Consider the following 19,592-nt stretch of genomic DNA (forward strand, 5'->3'; position numbering starts at 1 on the left):
GCCTTTGGATCAATATGGGGAGGCACTGGAAAAGAAACAAAAACCTCGGGAGCACCGTCATCTTAATCGACTGGACCCTGCCCGCCAACGAAAGCGGTAGCGCGTCCCACCTCCTAAACTCCTCCTCCATCTGCCCCACCAGCCTCGAAAAGTTAAGCCTATGCATGGCCCCCCAGGTCCTAGCCACCTGGACCCCAAGATACCTAAAGCTCCGCTCAGCCCTCTTCAACGAGAATTCACCTATCTCCCTCTCCTGATCCCCCTGACGCAGGACAAACAGCTCACTTTTCCCCACATTGAGCTTATAGACCGAAAAGTCCCCAAACTCCTCAAGTATCTTCAGCACCTCTGGCATCCCCTCAGCCGGGTCTGCGACATACAGCAGCAGATCATCTGCATACAGCGACAACCGGTGCTCCTCCCGCGCCCCCCCCCCCCCCCCCCCCCCCACCCCCTGCACAATTCCCCTCCAACTCTGCGAGTCCCTCAGCACCATGGTCAGGGGCTCAATCGCTAACGCGAAGAGCAGGGGAGACAAGGGACACCCCCGCCTCGTCCCCCTGGAAAGCCGAAAGTCCACCGACCTCCTCCCATTCGTCGCCACACTCGCCACCGGGGAGCTATACTGCAACCTCACCCAGCTGATGAACCCCTCACCAAACCCAAACCTCCGCAACACCTCCCACAGGTAACTCCACTCCACCCTATCAAAAGCTTTCTCCGCATCCATGGACGCCACTATTTCTGACTCCCCAGCCGCCGGCGCCATCATCATGACATTAAGGAGCCTCCGCACGTTGGCATTCAGTTGTCTCCCCTTTACCAACCCCGTTTGATCCTCATGAATCACCGTCGGGACCACATCCTCCACCCTCCTGGACAGCACCTTTGCCAACAACTTGACATCTACGTTAAGGAGTGAGATCGGCCTGTAAGACCCACACTGAAGGGGGTCCTTTTCCTGCTTCAGGAGCAGAGAGATAATTGCCCTGGACATCGTTGGGGGCAGAGCCCCCCCTCCCTGACCTCATTCAGGGTCCTCACCAGCAGCGGGCCCAGCAAATCTGAAAATTCCACCGCCCCTCGTAAAAGTATCTGAACACCCCATTGATGTCCTTTCCACCCCGCACCAAGTTCCCTCCTGCATCCGTGGCTCCCCCAATTTCTCTAGCTGCCTCCCGCTTCCGGAGCTGGTGAACCAACATCCAACTTGCCTTCTCCCCGTACTCATATACCGCCCCCTGTGCCCTCCTCCACTCCGCCTCCACCTTCCGGGTGGTTAAAATGTCAAATTCCGCTTGGAGATTGCGCCGCTTCCTCAGAAGCCCCTCCTCCGGGGTGTCTGCATATCTCCTATCCACCCTTACCATTTCCTCCACCAGCCTCTCCCTCTCGACCCTTTCCCCCTCTCCCTGTGCGCCCGAATAGATATCAGCTCCCCTCTGACTACTGCCTTTAGTGCTTCCCAAACCACCCCAACTCGCACCTCCCCGTTATCATTGGTTTCTAGATACCCCTCTATGCCCCTACGGATCCGCCCGCACACTTCCTCCTCTGCCAAAAGCCCCCCATCCAGCCTCCACAGCGGGCGCTGATCCTTCCCCTCCCCCAGCTCTAGATCCACTAAATGTGGGGCACGATCAGAAATGCTATCGCCGAATACTCCGCCCCCACTACTCTCGGGATTAGCGCCCTGCTAAGCACAAAAAAATCAATCCAGGAGTACGCCTTATGAACATGGGAGAAAAAGGAGAACTCCGTACCCCCCCCGGCTCCAAAAACCTCCAAGGGTCCACCCCTCCCCCCCCCCCCCCCTCCCCCCCCCCCCCCCCCCCCCAATCTGATCCATGAACCCCCTCAGCACAGAGGCCGCTGCCGGCCTCCTGCCCGTCCTAGACTTCGAGCGATCCAGAGCCGCATTCAGCACCGTGTTCAAGTCCCCACCCAGAATCAATCCCCCTATATCCAGGTCCGGGATCAGGCCCAGCATACGCCGCATGAAGCCCGCATCGTCCCAGTTGGGAGCATAAACATTAACCAAGACCACCCGCTCCCCCGAAGTCTCTCACTCACCATCACATATCGACCTGCACTATCCACCACCACTTTAGACACAACGAACGACAGGCTCTTACCGACCAAAATTGTCATCCCACGGTTCTTCGCATCAAGCCCCGAGTGAAACACCTGTCCCACCCAACTTTTTCTTAGCCTCATCTGATCCGTAACCCTGAGGTGCGTCTCCTGGAGCATAGCCACATCCGCTCCCAACCCCCTCAAGTGAGCCAAGACCCGGGATCGCTTCACCGGACCATTCAGCCCCCTCACGTTCCATGTGACCAGCTGAACCCGGGGGGCCATCCCCCTCCCCCTACGCCGATCAGCCATAGCTCTTCCTCAACCCGCCACGCGCCCAGGGAACCCCCCAAGCCCGCTCCCCACGGTGGCAGACCCCCCTCCCAACCCCACACCTTCACCATCCATTCCCTCACAGTCCCTGCAGCAACAACCCGATACCCCCCCCTATTCCTCCCCCCCAAACCCCCCCCCCCAAGATAGGGCCCCCCCTAGCTGCGTTATCCCGAACACTGTGCTTCCGTGAGTCAGCTGACTTCTGCTGGCCCCGGCTACTTCCATCATAACCATGACCCCCCCCCCGACGCAACACAGCCACCAATCCCTCCCTACCAGCGCCGGGCCCGCCCCCAATTCCTCCGGCACGGGAAGAAAGCCCGCGCTTCCAACCTGAACTCCGCCCCTCAACCCAACACGCGGGAAAAAGACGGACACATGACCCATCGGGACCCCTGATGAACCATCAATCGAACGCGAGACGAGTTGCTGCACAAAAGTTAGGCTTTAATAAGCTAGAAGTTAGCCCTGCGGTCGACTACAGTAAATGGACGACCGCCGGGCGTTCTGGGTATTTATACCTCGCTCTCGACCAATCGGAGAGTCGTCACATGACTGGTCTCAACCAATCAGTCGAGAGGCACATGACCGACCACGGCCAATGGTAAGCCAGTGTTCTGCACCAATGGCAGACAGCTATGCAAATCATACCACCACATTCCCAAACTACTCCCTAACCCACCAGTGGACAAAACAAAAAATAACACCACAGTCAATAAACAACAGCCCAGAAAACAACCCCGAAAAAACCAAAATAGTGAAAATGAACAGGCAACATCAATCAGCAAACACAGCCAATATAAACAACAGGATACCCAGGAGGGCAAAGCCTCCAAACAAAGTACATTTTCCCCCAGTCCTCAGTTCAAGTCCAAGTTCTCTGCCTGGACAAAAGCTCAGGCCTCCTCCGGAGAGTCAAAATAGAGCTGGCGGTCCTTGTAAGTGACCCAGAGGCGAGCCGGCTGCAGAAGGCCAAACTTCACCCCCTTCCTATGAAGCACTCCCTTCGCTCGATTGAAGCCAGTCTTTCTCTTCGCCACCTCCGCGCTCCAGTCCTGATAAATCCTAACGTCCGTGTTCTCCCACCTGCTGCTCCTCTCCTTCTTCGCCAATCTCAACACGCAATCCCGGTCGACCAAGCGGTGAAAACTGACCAGTACCGCCCTGGGCGGCTCGTTCGGCCTCGGCTTCCGCTGCAGCACTCGATGGGCGCCCTCCAGCTCCAGGGGACCACGAAACGACCCCGCACCCATCAGCGAGTTCAACATTAGGACCACATAGGCCCCCAAATCCGAGCCTTCCAGTCCCTCCGAGAGGCCCAAAATCTGCAGATTCTTCCGACGGGAGCGGTTCTCCATCTCCTCCATCCTCGCCAGCCATTTCTTGTGCAGCACCTCGTGCGACTCCACTTTCACTGCCAGGCCCAAAAGCTCATCCTCGTTGTCTGAAGCCTTTTGCTGCAGCTCCCGAATCTCCACGGCCTGAGCCGTCTGAATCGCCACCAGCTTTTTCAGCGAGGCCTTAAATGGCTCCAAGATCTCAGCTGTGAGCTCCTTGAAGGAGTGCTGAAGCAGCTCCTGCTGCTCCCGCGCCCACTGCTGCCACGCTGCTGCTGCTTCCCCGCCCGCCGCCATCTTGCTTTTTCTGCCTCTCGCCTTCCTCTGCTGTAAAGCCAACTTTTGGACCGCTCCACTGCGAGTCCAGTCCATCCACCAGCCGCTGGGCACACTGGCTGTGTTTCACCCGGGGAAAAGTCAAAGCAGCGCCGTTGCGGGCTCTTAAAAGAGCCCGAAAGTCCAAAAAAAGCGGGAGCTGCCGAACGTGCGGCTTAGCTCCGCATCGCCGCCACCGGAAGTCTTTTCAATGCACACCTAGCTGACCATCAAACGTCCACCTTTCCTAAACTTTAGGTCATTCAAAGCTCTGCTGCCCATATCCTAATTTTTACCAAGTTCCAATCCCCTATCCCCCTGTTATGATGACATTGAACGCCACAGGGGATCGTTGATAGATCTCCACTTGGGGGTTTATGGAATATGAGTTTCCTTTTTGAGCTGGCGGAGGCTCGCTCAATTGGAACTATTTGGCGGGAGTTTAAAACTTGCAGCCCAGACCCTGATCGGCATTCTCCACGGCCCCCGGGCTGGAACGCAAGCACTGTACACCACGGCTATTGTCCAAATAAACTAGAGTTTGTATGAAGCCTGGCTTGGCGGAGTTATTACATTGGCGATGAGGAGTAAAACAGATTCCAGAACAGCCTTCAGAATGAAACAAATAGCTCTCTGGTGAGCAACGCAAAATACTTTTTACTGTTAACCTGAACCTAGATTCCTCCTTCCAAAGTGCATAACCTCACACTTTTCCACATTGTATTTCATTTGTCACTTCATTGCCCACTCTCCCAGCTTGTCCAAGTCCTTCTGCAGCCCCCTTGGTTCCCCAATACTACCTGTCCCTCTACAGATCTTTTATCACCTGCAAACTTAGCAACAGTGCCTTCAGTACCTTCTTCCAGATCATTAATGCATATTGTAAAAAATTGTGGTCCCAGCATAGATCCCTGAGGCACACCACTAGTCACCGGCTGCCATCCTGAAAAAGACCCCTTTATCCCCACTCTTTGCCTTCTGCAGGTCAGCCAATCCTCTATCCATGCCAGCATCTTATCCGCAATACCATGGGCTTTGAACTTATTCAACAGTCTCCTATGCGTCACCCTGTCAAAGGCCTTCAGGAAATCTAAATTAATCATGTCCACTGATTCTCCTTTGTCTAACTTGCTTGTTACCTCCTCAAAGAACTCTAACAGATTTGTCAGACATGACCTCCCTTTGACAAAGCCGTGCTGACTCAGTCCTATTTTACTATGCACTTCCAAGTGCTTCACGATCTCATATTTAATAACAGACTCTAAAATCTTACAAATGACCGAAGTCAGGCTAACTCTAAAGCGTTTGACGAGCTTGTATGAAATCACTATGAGCCAAAGCCATCAATCATCCGCCAAAGATACAGTTTTAATACGACTGGGAGGACCCCGGGGGAATTCACCACTGAATTCCTCAGTAGGTTATGAAAATTGGCAGAATGCTGCTAATTTGGCCTATCCCTGACCGAGATACTACGCAATAGATTGGCGTGTGGAATAAATAACGTTACCACTCAAAAGAAGTTAGTGGTGGAGCCTGTCCTGAAAAGGGCCATTGGGATAGTTCTGTCCCTGGGGAACGCAGAGAAAAGAACTCGAGAGCTACAAGGAGCACCGGACAGCAGAGTCCTCAGATTGGAGTAAGGGGCCTCGCACAAGAAAGCCCATACCATAGATTAAGGCATCTATGGAGTCGTCCATTGGCGAACCAAAACTCCACAGGGTCTCTCTGACAGTCGAGAAAACCACATGACAACTCCAGGCATGCCAGAGATACCATGGCAGTGGAATAAGTGCCAGCTAATGGACTACTGAAAGCACTGCAGAAGGGCACAACCAAGGCAATGTTGCTGGACTCGGCAAAATGCATATTACCCAGGCAAGAAGCCAAAGCCAGCACAGGTTCGTACCATGCAGGTATGGCCAACTTCCAGATGACAAGATAGTGCAATTAAATTGATTCATTGCAACTAAAATTTCCCTAATAATGATAAGGCTACTCGTGAATGGTCATTCGTTGAAGGTGGACACAGGGGCTGCTGTCTCCATCATTGGAGAGCAAACGTTTAATCACCTCCTGACGGCATCCTATCTTTGAGTTTGGAGGACACCAGAGGTAGGTTTGCCACCTACACGGGGGAACCTTTATGGATAATGGGAACCATAATGGCCCCAGTGACCTACAGACAACAGTCAGCCCGAGTACCATGCATTATTGTGCATGGCACAGGGACCAAGTTCCAGAGATTGGCTCCAACGGATCATATTGGATTGGCTGGAAATTTTCAGATTGGGCATTGAAGGTCTTTACAAAATTATCAGTTAATACCCTGAAGGTTTCCAAGCGGGGCTCGGAAAAATAAAAGGAGTCAGAGCCAGAATCTATGTTGACAGCAATGCCATGCCAAAATACTTCAGGGCATGACCAGTTCCATACGCACTGCTAGAGAAAGTAGAGACTGAGCTTAGGCATCTAGAGGGTTTAGGGATAAGAAAACCTACTCAATTTGCGAAGTGGGCCACACCCTTCCTCAAACCCGGTAAATCAGTCCACCTCTGTAGGGATTATAACCTCACAGTCAACTGGGTCTCAAAATTGGACAGGTACCCCATGACAGATTTGTACCCCAAACTAGCAGGTGGCCAGACTTTCACAAAATTAGAAATGAGCTTACCTCCATCTCGAACTGGATGAAACCTTCCACAAGTGCATCACAATTAACACCCATTAGAGCCTGTACGAGTATACTCACCTACCGTTTGGAGTCTTGTCGGCATTCATCATATTTCAGCGCGTCATGGAGAATCTACTCTCGGGGTTACCCAAGAGGGTGGTGCACCTGGATAACATTCTGATCACAGGGACTGCAGAGCAGGAGCACCTGGCAAACCTAAATGAGGTCTTGCAGTGATTTGCAAAAGCAGGGGTGCATCATAAAAGAGAAAAATATGTTTTCCAGGCAAGTGAAGTAACCTATCTAGGCTACTGGGTAGACAAAAAAGGCCAACACCTCGTGGAAGACAAACTAAAAGCCATTAGGGCAGTTCTTATCCCACAAAATGCCACACAATTGAAATCTTTCCAGAGACAAGACAATTATTATGGCAAGTTCGCCCACAGTCACATTAGGACAGTGCCATATCATCCATCGTCCAACAGTATAGCAGAGAGAGCAGTGCAAGATCTTCAAAAATGGTATGAAGAAACAGCTGGCCTCATCTTTTGAAGCTAGGTTGGCATGATTCGTATTTGATTGCAGAACCGCTCCCCATACCACAACAGGAGTCGCCCCGGTGGAACTATTTGCACCAGGTTAAGCTTGTTATTTCCAAATTTGGCTGGAAGGATGGAGTCCCAACAGGAAAATCAAAAAATAAATCACATGCCGTAACATCTGAGAGAGTGATTAAAACTGGTGAAGCAGTCTACATGCAGAATTTTGGAAGATGGCTGCAGTAAGGCCCCAGGGGTGATATTAGGAAAAACGAGGTCTGTATCCTATAAAGTTAAGATCCAAGACAATGTTCTGAGGAAGCACCTGGACCACCTCAGAAGTAGGGAGCCTGTCCCCATTGAAGCCTCTCCTGTGACCCCATTGGTGGCCATCACTGGCATAGGGCTACTGCCCGTAGAGGACCCAACGCCCGTCTCTCCCGATTGCGAGGACTCGGGTTCAGATATAGAGGCTGAGGAATTGGGAGTTCCCCGATAGCCAATACCGAAGAAGAACCAACGTCGCTCCCTGCGGAAGTGAAGGACGCCGATCCGATTCACACCTCCTAATCCAGCTCCGCCGGCCACAGACCCGGAGCCGAATGTGAAGAGACGGAAGAGATCTCCTCGCCATGGAAGCATCAGGGGTGAAACTGACTTGAGCGGGGAGGGATGTTGTGACGACGATGAAGACCACAGGGTATCGTCAATAGATCTTCCCATGGGGTTTATAGAATATGGGTTTGTGGGCAGAGATTCACCCAATAGGAACTATTCAGCGGGAGTTTAAAATCTGCAGTCCAGACTTGGACTGGCATTCCCAATGATCTCTGGGCTGGGACGCAAGCATTGTATGCCACAGCTGTGGCTATTTTCATTGTCAAAATAAACTAGAGTTTGTATGAAGCCTGGCCTCGGCAGTTATTACAACCCCAGTGCTTGCTGACCTAGATTGGCTGCAGGTATGGCATAGCCTCCATTTTAAAATTCTCGTCCTTGTTAAAATCGCTCCATGACCTCACCCCTCCCTATCTTTGTAATCTCCTCCAGCCCAACAACCAGCCAAGATCCCAATATCCCTCGAGTTGTGGCATTTTGTATACCTTTGATTTTAATTACTTCATCATAGGCAGGTGTGCTTAAGTTATCTAGGCCTTAAGCTCTGGCCTTCTCTCCCTAAACCTCTCTCCCTCTCTACCCCACTTTCCTCCATTCTGCACTCTTCATTTTATCATTTTGACCAGGCATTTGGACATCCATTCAACCGTCTCCTGTGGCTCAGTGTCAAACATCGTTTGATAATACACCGGTCAAGTGCCTCGCAAAATTGTACCATGTTAAAGGCACCATAAAAATGCAAGTTGGTGTTAACAGTTAAACTTTTTGGTCCCTCACAATTCAGCGTGAAAACCCTAGTGTGCTGCAAGTTGCTGGAAATGCACGCTGATACTGGCCCAGTGAGGACAACCGGGCATCTGGGACCTTGCTGAAGGATGAAACCAACAGTTTACCTCCTTAATTATTAGACGGAAGGATTGAGAAAGAAACGGGGAAATAACGGAAAATGAAATACAGTAAATTAGAGTCAGATCAGGTCATCTCAGCAAGCTGCAGTACAAAATTGAACTGAATGTTAAGGGGGGAAAATCTACTTCAAAGAAATGCCACGAGCAGCCTGATCCCAACAAATTCTGGACCATTATCAGAACAACAATATCAAGCACATATTGTTCTTTTGATGCTGTGAATTCCTGTGTTTGAACTAAAATTCATTATATCCTGCAATCATTTGGGGGGAAAAAATTCCAGTGCACAAAAATCTGACTTGCAGGGGGTTACATTTTGTACTCTCTAATGAACATGACTGGCTATCTCCAGTCTGGAGTTTACTGTCCATTATATTGTCTTGATTAATACTAACATCTCACATACCGACCAGTTGTCAAAATTGCACGTCACAAATAATGCTGTAATAGAAGCTATAAATGTGAATATCAGTGGAAGGGCTGGTTTAGCTCACTCGGCTAAATCGCTGGCTTTTAAATCAGGCCAGCAGCACAGTTCGATTCCCGTACCAGCCTCCCTGGACAGGCGCCGGAATGTGGCAACTAGGGGCTTTTCACAGCAATTTCATTGAAGCCTACTCGTGACAATAAACGATTTTCATTTTCATTTCATTTCATTTTTTCATTTAATACATCAGTCATTGTTTTTACTGTCTGTGCGGAGTCTGCACATTCTCCCTATGTCTGCGTGGGTTTCCTTTGGGTGCTCTGGTTTTCTCCCACAAATCCAGAAAGACATGCTTGTTAGGTGAATTGGACATTCTGAATTCTCCCTCTGTGTACCCGAACAGGCCCCAGAGTGTGACGACTAAGGGATTTTCACAGTAAATGTAAGCCTACTTGTGTCATCAATAAAGATTATTATTATTGAAATAAAACTCCAGTTTTGTTCTTTAATTTCCAAACTCTGACAGGTGCACAGGTAGAGTGACAGTCAGGATTGGATAATGTTCAGTTAATGCATCCTCCTTAATTGGAAAAAAACTAGTCATTAACAAAATGAGCCTACATGTACAATCAAAATTAAGCCTGTCTCAGAAAATATCTTTGTGGAAATTAACAAAACTCAAAATCTGCATTTTTGCAGTTTATTTTCATGATTTTTTTAAAAATTGTGGACAAACATGGAGTATAGATACTTTTAATTGCAACCCTCAGAAACCAGGAACTAATTGCTCCTGCCTCAAGTTATCAGACCAATGTCCTGTAATCAGTTCTGGCCAGCTTCAATTCTGTCCCCAACTAATCAAATTGATTCTAACATTGTTCAGTACCATCTCTTTACTGACCTAATTAGTGGGCGTTGATAAAATCCAATCTCTGTAAAAAAAAAACGATACATTATATTGAAATACTGTCAGTTTAAAACATTGGCTGCTGGCATGCGCAATGTTCTTGGTCACTCAGCAAGGGTTTTAGATAGATCATAAACTGATAATGTGGTGATTTGGGATTGTGCTGACTTTGAGAAGAGAACAGTTGAGTAAATCATTCAAGAGCAGTGGTGAAAAGGTCATAGGAATTTCGAAGCAACATATCAAGAACTACTCTTTGAGAAAATGTATGTTAAAAGATGGTGCACCTTCTAAGCCTTTGAATCAGTAGCACTACCTACCACTTTGATATCAGTTTCAACGCCAACTGAGAGTGCAGCATTAGACTGCAATCAGGGAATATAGAGCTCTGTGTCTTTTCACCGACCTCCAACTACCAGTAAAACATCTATTGTTGCATAACACCTAATGGAAAACTTTTTTCACACAAAAAATATAAAGGTTATCAAGCAAGCTAGCTTGGTTCTTGTGAGAAGTGATTTCAAATACTGGACAGATTATAGATTGTAATGCCGACACAGCGGCTGGAATTTTTCTCAGACCCATGGAACTGGAGTCAGAGGCAAAGGAGGGTACAAAAGTTGCAAAAAGAAGCATTGAGCCTGTGGTGAAATGCCCATGGGCCATATCATAGTTGGATGGTATGAGCCCTCCATGGCGGTACAGACTCACCACATGGTCTCCAGACCAAGGTCATGTGACCTGAGACCTGGATATAAAGAGAGGCACATTTGGCCACCTTCAGAAGAAGATATAGAGGGTAATAAGACGTACATGTAATTGGTCAGCACGGGGTGTAAGTTCCAGAGGAGTAGCAAGACTCCATGATAACGTGCTCTGCATCAGATTGCCATCTGACACAATACACAATAAAGGGATCTTGGTTTGGACAGATCGAAGTGTTTGATGAGTTCTTCATAACGTACAAGGGACAAAACACAACAGAGCCGGGTCGCTGATATTTTCCTACTTCCACGCACATTTTTGCTGGGTGTGGCATTAGTCGCTGATGGCAACTTGCCCGACAGCACTGGAAGTAAATGACGGCAGTTGCGTAGGTGATTAAACAAATACTCAAAATAGTGGACCATCTCAGCAGGTCTGAGCATCTGTGGAGAGAGAAGGGAGCTAATGTTTCAAGCCTGGATGACTCTTTGTCAAAGCGAAGGTGGCTAAGTTGGATATGCCAGGAACATTCTTCCCCCCCCCCCCCCCCCCCCCCCCACCCTCGAGCCTATCATGACCACAGCTGATTGCGTGACATAGTTTAAAGGAGTTGAGTGCACAGAGGAAGAACCCAACAACTTGAGCTTAATTTGGCCATAAAAATAGGAAGCCTGCTTTCATACTTGTTGCCTTGAACTTTCTGGGGCTGAAAGAGATTTATTGAGACTCCTTCCTCCTCACCTCCCTCTGGGAATGACACTCCCACTTGCACTCCGGTCACTGTGACTGCAGTTCCAACCTCAGCTCCTGATTTGCCCTCCCATCTCATCCCGTGCATCACCCCTCATTGGAAATGGTCCCAATGCTCAATATTTTTTAAAATGGAGAAAATTCAGGCCAGTGAGACCACCATCTTTAACCTGGCTGCAGTTTAACATCCGATCTAGCATATTTATCATGCTTTTCTGAGACAGTAACGTTGGAATGTACTGGCACAAAAGGTGAAGTTTCTCCTATCTTTTAGATTGAAAGTGAACAAAATAAGTTCATTAAGGTGAATTGGGTTCCAGTTATACTGCAGATTGACATTTGAGCTGAGACCGTCTGAAAGAGAACCTCGACAATGTCCCACCAGAGCATCTGGCTCCCTCTCCTCAGGCATTTGTGAGCTATTTAAAAACAACACAATAAATCCACGATCTGTTACAATGAGGTTTCATTTTTAAAGGATGAGGAGCCGTGAATAGTATCAATTTATTCAATGTGAGATTCTCCACATGCTGTTGGCGTAGATTGCCAGCTGGCAAACTGGGTGAGTCGGATAGAGGACACAAAGGAAAGATTCGGAAACTGGGCAGCCTGCCACAGTTTGATCAAGTCATTAGGAGGAATAGAATGCTGCATACTGGCAAAGGTTCAGCAACTGTGCACATGCAAATTGAAATATTTCCATTTTTAAAAAAAAACAGCATCAATGCAAAAAGGCAAAAGTCGACATGATCTCCACCTTATTAATTTTGTTCTCACTTTTAGATACCTGATCCCATCATTGGATCGATCCCATGCTGGCTTTTACCGTTGCATAGTGAGGAATCGGGTTGGAGCGCTGATGCAAAGGAGGACAGAAGTCCAGGTGGCATGTAAGTTGGCCAAGAGTGCTGAATGATACTAACATGTGCCATTGGGGTGGCAGCTGAATGTGTCCTTGGTGGATGATGCAACATCAGCGAAGGGAAAGCCCAATTCGCAGAGGTGAAAACATCTTATCCTCGTTCCTCTTGTATGCTGCTGACCACGTGCCTAGGTGTGAGGAGTGACTGACTGAGAGAGCTGGATGCTTTACACTTTTGTAAAGCGCAACAAAACAATTTTGCACAGGGCCATTCTGCTTATTTTAACAGAGATCTAAATAAAAACAAATTAAGCCCAGAACGAACAAAAGAAAAGTTAACAACTGTTTTGGGAGTTCTTCTACGTTCTCAGCTGACGCTATCACAAATCTAGTGCTTACTAATACTCATCAAAAAGTTATATTTAGAATTTGCATGTCCTGAATTTCACTTTCTGCACATACGGCTCCCTTTTTTGTCTGGAAAAGTCCTGAGGGAATTTCTGTTCTGAAAATTCTCCATTTTGCAGTAACCCAAAAACAAAATTGGGTTAACTAACAAATAAAAGCTGTGTCAGAAACATAGTTGATGTGGAAAGCATTTAGAATATTCTGCAGTAATTGAGGAGCTCAGTTGAGCTCGGTTGTGAGATAAATTATGATGACATCCACTTTTTATTGCAAATTCCTGTCAATCACAAATCCAGGACTAAGCAGCAGAGAGGAAATGTCAGCACAACTTGAAAACAGTGCATGCACCGGTATTTAACAATCTCATTCTTGGCTCCAAAAATGTCAATGTCATCGAATCTGAATTATCTGGAGTGGGTAGTTCCAGATTGACTCCTATGCTGCTTCAAATAGCCAAATCCTATTGAATTGAACAAGATACCCCTGGGATGCAGAAGCATTGTTGATATTATCACGCACAGTAGAGGCATGTCCTATTCACAATTTGTAAAACATGAACTGTAATTAGTTTGGAATCTTCTGGAAGCGATTATTCCTTTGAGAATGGACATCAAAATGCTGCAAAAGGTGTCAGCTGAAAGTCACATGTCTTAATCTCTGGATTCAAACTAAGCCCAACACCATGTCTGTGAGGGACCTGTGAAGGACCACATGGTAAGGCACCATCTTGGCCTCTCCTTTTCAACAAAGGCTTTAAATGATGTCTGAAGAACACCGAATCACAATCACAGAGTCAACAGGAAGGGCTGTGACATCTGCAACTTTAGAAACTTGATACTGCAACATTAAGGTCCCCAACCCTTTACTTTTCCAATTCCACCAGTAGAGAAAACCAACCTCCTATTAATAAGTCAACAAGTAACTAACTCTGTGGCTTGTTGTAGATCCATCTTTTCGAGGGAATCCTGTAACTATTCTGATATAAAACCCTGGCTATTAAATTCACCTGGATTACCCTTCAGGAGTGAAAATTCCTTCTTCGCCGGGCCTGCAATGCCAACTTTTTCAGGATGTGCCAATCGCATGAATTATGAACTATTCTTTAGTTTATAACTTGTAAAAGTGTACTATTTTCTGTAACTGCATTTTCCTGAAATATGTGTGTATGTGAATGACTGAGTAATTGATGTAGTGTTAGAATTTTGGAGTGAATGTGCGAATAATTTATCTGCTTCATTTAAACCCATGAGAAGCTTGCTGGTTATTCAAATAGACCACACACTCGGGGGTTTTAGAAACGCACGCATCTTTCTTTTCAAAAACACAAGGCGCGATCGAATGGCTTTGTCGCGCCCTTTGTCGGTGAAGCAACGAAGCCGTTAAATCTCACGAGAGGCCTCTGATTTGCGATCCTCTGAATGCCTCTCAAGATTCATAGAATCTCTACAGTGCAGAAGGAGGCCATTTGGCCCATCGAATCTGCACTGACCCTCTGAAAGAGCACACCACCTAGGCCCACTCCCCCACCCGATCCCTGTAACCCCATATCCCCACCTAAGCTGCACATCTTTGGACTGTGGGAGGAAACCGCAACACCTGGAGGAAACCCACGCAGACACGGGGAGAAAGTGAAAACTCCACACAAGTCACCCGAGTCCAAAATTGAATCTGGGCCCCGGCACTGTGGGGCAGCAGTGCTCACCATTGTGCCACTGCGCTGCCTTAAATCTAAGTAGATCTTGCGAGACGTTGTGATCTGCACCTCACTCTCACTGGGCGAAATCCAGATTTACATATCCAATTGAGCAGTTAGGCCCACTTAAATATGTCAGCGCTGGATGCTCCTGAGACCAGGGAGCAAACACCCGCACCTGGGAGATCTGGCAATGGCACCATTTAACACTGGTCCACACAATCGTGGGTGATCTCCCAGGAACATCGGAGGTCCCCGGTTGGTCGGGCTCTGGGAAAGGTACTACCCTGACACTCGCACTGCCATCTGACACCCTGGTAGTGCCACACATGGTGCCCACATGGCGCTGTCAAGGGCACTGCCAGGGTGACAGGCTGGCATGGGGCTGGTTTAGCTCACTGGGCTAAATCGCTGGTTTTTAAAGCAGACCAAGCAGGCCAGCAGCACGGTTCGACCCCCGTACCAGCCTCCCCGGACAGGCGCCGGAATGTGGCGACTAGGGGCGTTTCACAGTAACTTCATTGAAGCCTACTCGTGACAATAAGCGATTTTCATTTTCAAGGTTCCCAGGTTACCGCTGCGAGGGATCAGGCCCGAGAATGCCCTGCCCTTATGAGGTGGAGTGAGGGGGGGCTCGATGATCCCCTAATAATAATCGCTTATTATCACAAGTAGGCTTCAAAGCCCCTAGTCTCCACATTCCGGCGCTTGTTCGGAGAGGCCAGTACTGGAATTGAACCCGCGCTGCTGGCCTTGTTCTGCATTACAAGCCAGCTGTTTAGCCCACTGTACTAAATCAGCCCCTGGTAAGAGGTAGGTTGGAGCATTGGAGGTGTCCAGGGGCTGCGTTGGGGATTCCAAGTGGGGTTGCGAGATCGGGGCTTCATTTTTAAAATGCTGCCCCAATCTTTTCCTGCACTGACGAGATCAGCTTGTGCAGGAATTGAGGTATGCGTGGCCTCAGCAGGGGCATTCTTCGCCAAGGCCCCCCAGAAAAGAGTCCCGTTTGAATACGGGGTCGTTCTCAGTGCCGTAGGCGTCGAGAAACACCCCACTAAATGTGCTCAAAATTGGGCTTTTTTCCCCCGTTAAATCGTGTTTCCAGATAGTGAGGAAAGGAAAAAGGGTTTGAATTCCCTCTCTCTCTCATGTCTACAACAATATCCTCCGCACAACTGTTGGGGATAAAGTAACTTGAAATAGAAGCTCTCCAAGAGAACATTTTTTAAATCGGTAACATTTATTTGTTACAAGTTGAAAAATGTTTTCCAAGTCAACAGTTTATTCCTTTTTTTTCTAAAAGGCACTTTTCTTTGCCTTCCTGAATCCTTTAGATTTTGTTTCTCATTCTGTCTAGTTTCTGAAACATTGATCCACATGAAATACATCACTTCATCTCACAGAACTTAGCCTCCCTCTGATTGAGGGAACTGGTAACTACAGTTTTTGCTTTCTTTTCCATTGCCTCTATGCCAATGGTAACTTCATTGACCAAAACATTTTAGTGGTGGCTTGTGGTAAAAAGTAAGTCACCATACTTCCTTCAATTTTTCTTCGAATGTTTGAAATTAGGCACTGTACCAATCAGCTGTATTCCAAGACCTAGTATCATTCGGAGTTTCTCATTATCCTGCCTTTCTGCTTTAATCTTAAGAATTTAATTGTACCATGTGTCTGTATACTCAGAAATCCACATCAGTGAACCTTTCAAAGAGGAGGCAGCATTACTTGTTCAACTCCATCTACAAGTTTGCTGACGATACGACCAGAGCGGGCCGGATCTCGAATAACGACAAGTCCGAATACAGGAGGGAGATAGAGAACCTAGTGGAGTGGTGCAGCGACAACAATCTCTCCTTCAATGCCAGCAAAACTAAAGAGCTGGTCATTGACTTCAGGAAGCAAAGTACTGTACACACCCCTGTCGGCATCAACGGGGCTGAGGTGGAGATGGTTAGCAGTTTCAAATTCCTAGGGGTGCACATCTCCAAAAATCTGTCCTGGTCCACCCACATCAACACTACCACCAAGAAAGCACAACAGCGGCTATACTTCCTCAGGAAACTAAGGAAATTTGGCATGTCCACATTGACCCTTACCAACTTTTACAGATGCACCATAGAAAGCATCCTATCGGGCTGCATCACAGCCTGGTATGGCAATTCTTCGGCCCAGGACCTCAAGAAACCTCAGAGAGTCGTGAACACCGCCCAGTCCATCACACGAGCCTGCCTCCCATCCATTGACTCCATCTATACCTCCCGCTGCCTGGGGAAAGCGTGCAGCATAATCAAAGACCCCTCCAACCCGGCTTACTCACTTTTCCAACTTCTTCCATCGGGCAGGAGATACAGACGTCTGAGAACACGCACGAACAGACTCAAAAACAGCTTCTTCCCCACTGTTACCAGACTCCTAAATGACCCTCTTATGGACTGACCTCATTAACACTGCACCCCTCTGTATGCTTCACCCGATGCCGGTGCTTGTGTAGTTACATTATGGACCTTGTATTGCCCTATTATGTATTTTCTTTTATTCCCTTTTCTTTTCATGTACTTAATGATCTGTTGAGCTGCTCGCAGAAAAATACTTTTCACTGTACCTCGGTACACATGACAATAAACAAATCCAATCCAATCTAAAAAGATTGCTCTAAAATGAAAATACTGATATTTTAAAAGTGAGCTTTGTTTTAAACCATCAGATACTGTTCTACTTGGCACTCAGTCGCAACAGGAAACTCGAAGGAGAACAGAAGACATGCAGCAGAAACGCTCAAGGGACATCCTCTAAGCATCCCAGAAAAAGTCAGACACCCCAACTGACTCATTGGAGTTCCTGGCTTGTCACTGACCGACATGGAAAAGGTTCATCTGGGAAAATGTCATCAGTAACATAGAGAGGCCAACTTGAGGAGTTTGGAGGCCACAAACCTCCAAACACCCCACCTTCCCAACCCTTCAAGCATACCGACCTGCATGTGGAATCATCAGCCTTCTCAGAACCCATTAAACCAGAGTGGGAGCATGTCATTCCCATCCTGAAGGACTGCCTAAAAAGAAGACAACTTTGGGCAAATAACAAAGGCACAAAAGCAAATGAATAAACAGACAAAAAAAAGTGGGAGACTCGTGATGTGAGAGGCCATGCCACATGATTTCATTTTACACTGTTTCTTTTCTCAAACCTGTATTTGGACCCTGTTTCCTTCACATCCCGAGAAAATTGACTCCATGGACAATGGATCATGTACAAGGGAAGGACGGCTACTTCCAGATCATAAATCATCAGAGACATTGTCAGGAATGATACTTCAGTCTGCTGAAGTTTCCACCAGGGAAGAAAAATCTGATACATTTCAACATATTTGCCGTGTGGAGAGCAAAATGTCTTTTTCCTGTCTCGGTAATGAGGATCTTCCATCTGCTCCTACCTCTGCACGACTAAATATGCTGCATTCCACGTAATATTTTACTGCATGAAGATCAAAGTGGGGTTTTTTTCCAATCAGTGTAATCGCCCACTGCAAACAGTAAAAAGAAGCTCGAATTAACAGCTGTATTGGATGATATAACCTGAGTTCCATGTTCAAGCATTGTACCGAGAGACAGTACAAATGCTTACAGCCTGCATGTTGGAGTGGGGAGAAGGGAAATCGGGGAAGTTACACTGCTGCTTAATTAGCTAGGTAATGAGAATCTAATCAGGCAGCAGCATTAATGAATTACGATAATGTGAAAATCACAGAAGATTTTGTACATTGTTTTAATTAGCTTAATTAACCACAATCTATATGGGCATAGCAGAAGTGTGCACATTTATATTGAGCTCCAGAACTGTAGAAACGTCATCCTTTAAAGGCACAAGGTTTTTGTTAGATTTATCTTTCTTATTGAGTTGGAACAAAGCAAAAGTAAATGATCAACTTTGCAGGCTATTTTCAGATTAATAATCCCCACCGATTCCATATTCCAATATTGAACATCCCATTTTTGAAATTAAAACTTGATATTGGGCTCAACGTTGAAGACTTTGATTTGAATGACCTGTTTCTTTAAAAATAATATCCCACTGCACAAGCAAAATTCTGTTGCCGCGCAGCATGTTGGCGCAATGGGTTAGCACTGCGGCCTCACGGCGCTGAGGTCACAGGTTCGATCCTGGCTCTGGGTCACTCTCCATGTGGAGTTTGCACATGCGTGGATTAGCCACGCTAAATTGCCCCTTAATTGGAAAAAATGAATTGGGTACTCTAAATTTAAAAATAAAAATGCTGTTGCCAACTCTTACCTTCCCATGCACACACCTACAGCATCTTGGTAATAGTCAGTGAATCGTGCTGTGAAATTTTGCTGATGTCAGCTGAGAGAATGAAAATTGCATATGTCGTTCACACTTGAGAGAGCTTCTGTAACTCCGCTTCATTAGCTAAAATGCCTATTTATTTATTTATTTCCAATATATGCCCAAAATATTACTATCAACATTCATATTTTGGATTTTTTTGATTGATTTTATTTCTGCGGTGATTTGACCATACTCTGAGAATCATCTTCTGACAAAATGGTCAAGAGAATAGTGGGTTCAATCAGCTCACCTTTCCGATGGCCAGTTTTTTGCCAAGCGACGCAGTAATCTGAATTTATAACCAAAACAATATGAGGAAAATAGTTCAACGTATATTGCCAAGCTTCCAGTACGTTTTTAGGAAATATATTGTTCTGATCATTAAATATGGGCCGCGGTTTAATTAAATGGGGAAAAAAGTCCCATAGCAAGCGTATTTAGCCGCGTGTTTCCCTGCGCTCGCAGTGTTGAGAAACAAAAGGCGACACGTGTTTGATAAGGGGCCTCAACAGGGTCAAGGCCATATATAGCCCTGTTTTGTACACTGGGGGAACTTACCGGAACTCCCGAGTGTAGTGAGAGATCGGGACGCCATTTTTAAATACCGTCCCGATCTCTGAGGCCCCCAAGCCCCAACATACTATGAGAGGACCCCCGCACACCCCAACACCCACACAGGGCAGTCCA

General features: G+C 47.2%; 1 protein-coding gene across 7 annotated transcripts in view; it reads left to right on the top strand.

The window, feature by feature from the left end:
• Positions 1-19,592, top strand: part of sdk2b (sidekick cell adhesion molecule 2b) — a 1,143,109-nt gene that overhangs the window by 684,868 nt on the left and 438,649 nt on the right. For all 7 annotated transcript variants that reach the window (XR_005458034.1, XM_038777821.1, XM_038777823.1 and 4 more), the window contains one exon: positions 12,376-12,482. Coding sequence is in view for 6 of the 7 variants with exons in the window: in XM_038777821.1 (XP_038633749.1) it covers positions 12,376-12,482 (107 nt within the window). In the remaining variant the exon portion in view is untranslated. The remainder of the gene's footprint in view (positions 1-12,375; positions 12,483-19,592) is intronic.

This window comes from Scyliorhinus canicula, chromosome 18, assembly GCF_902713615.1.
Source record: "Scyliorhinus canicula chromosome 18, sScyCan1.1, whole genome shotgun sequence".
In the NCBI taxonomy this organism is placed as follows: Eukaryota; Metazoa; Chordata; class Chondrichthyes; order Carcharhiniformes; family Scyliorhinidae; genus Scyliorhinus; species Scyliorhinus canicula.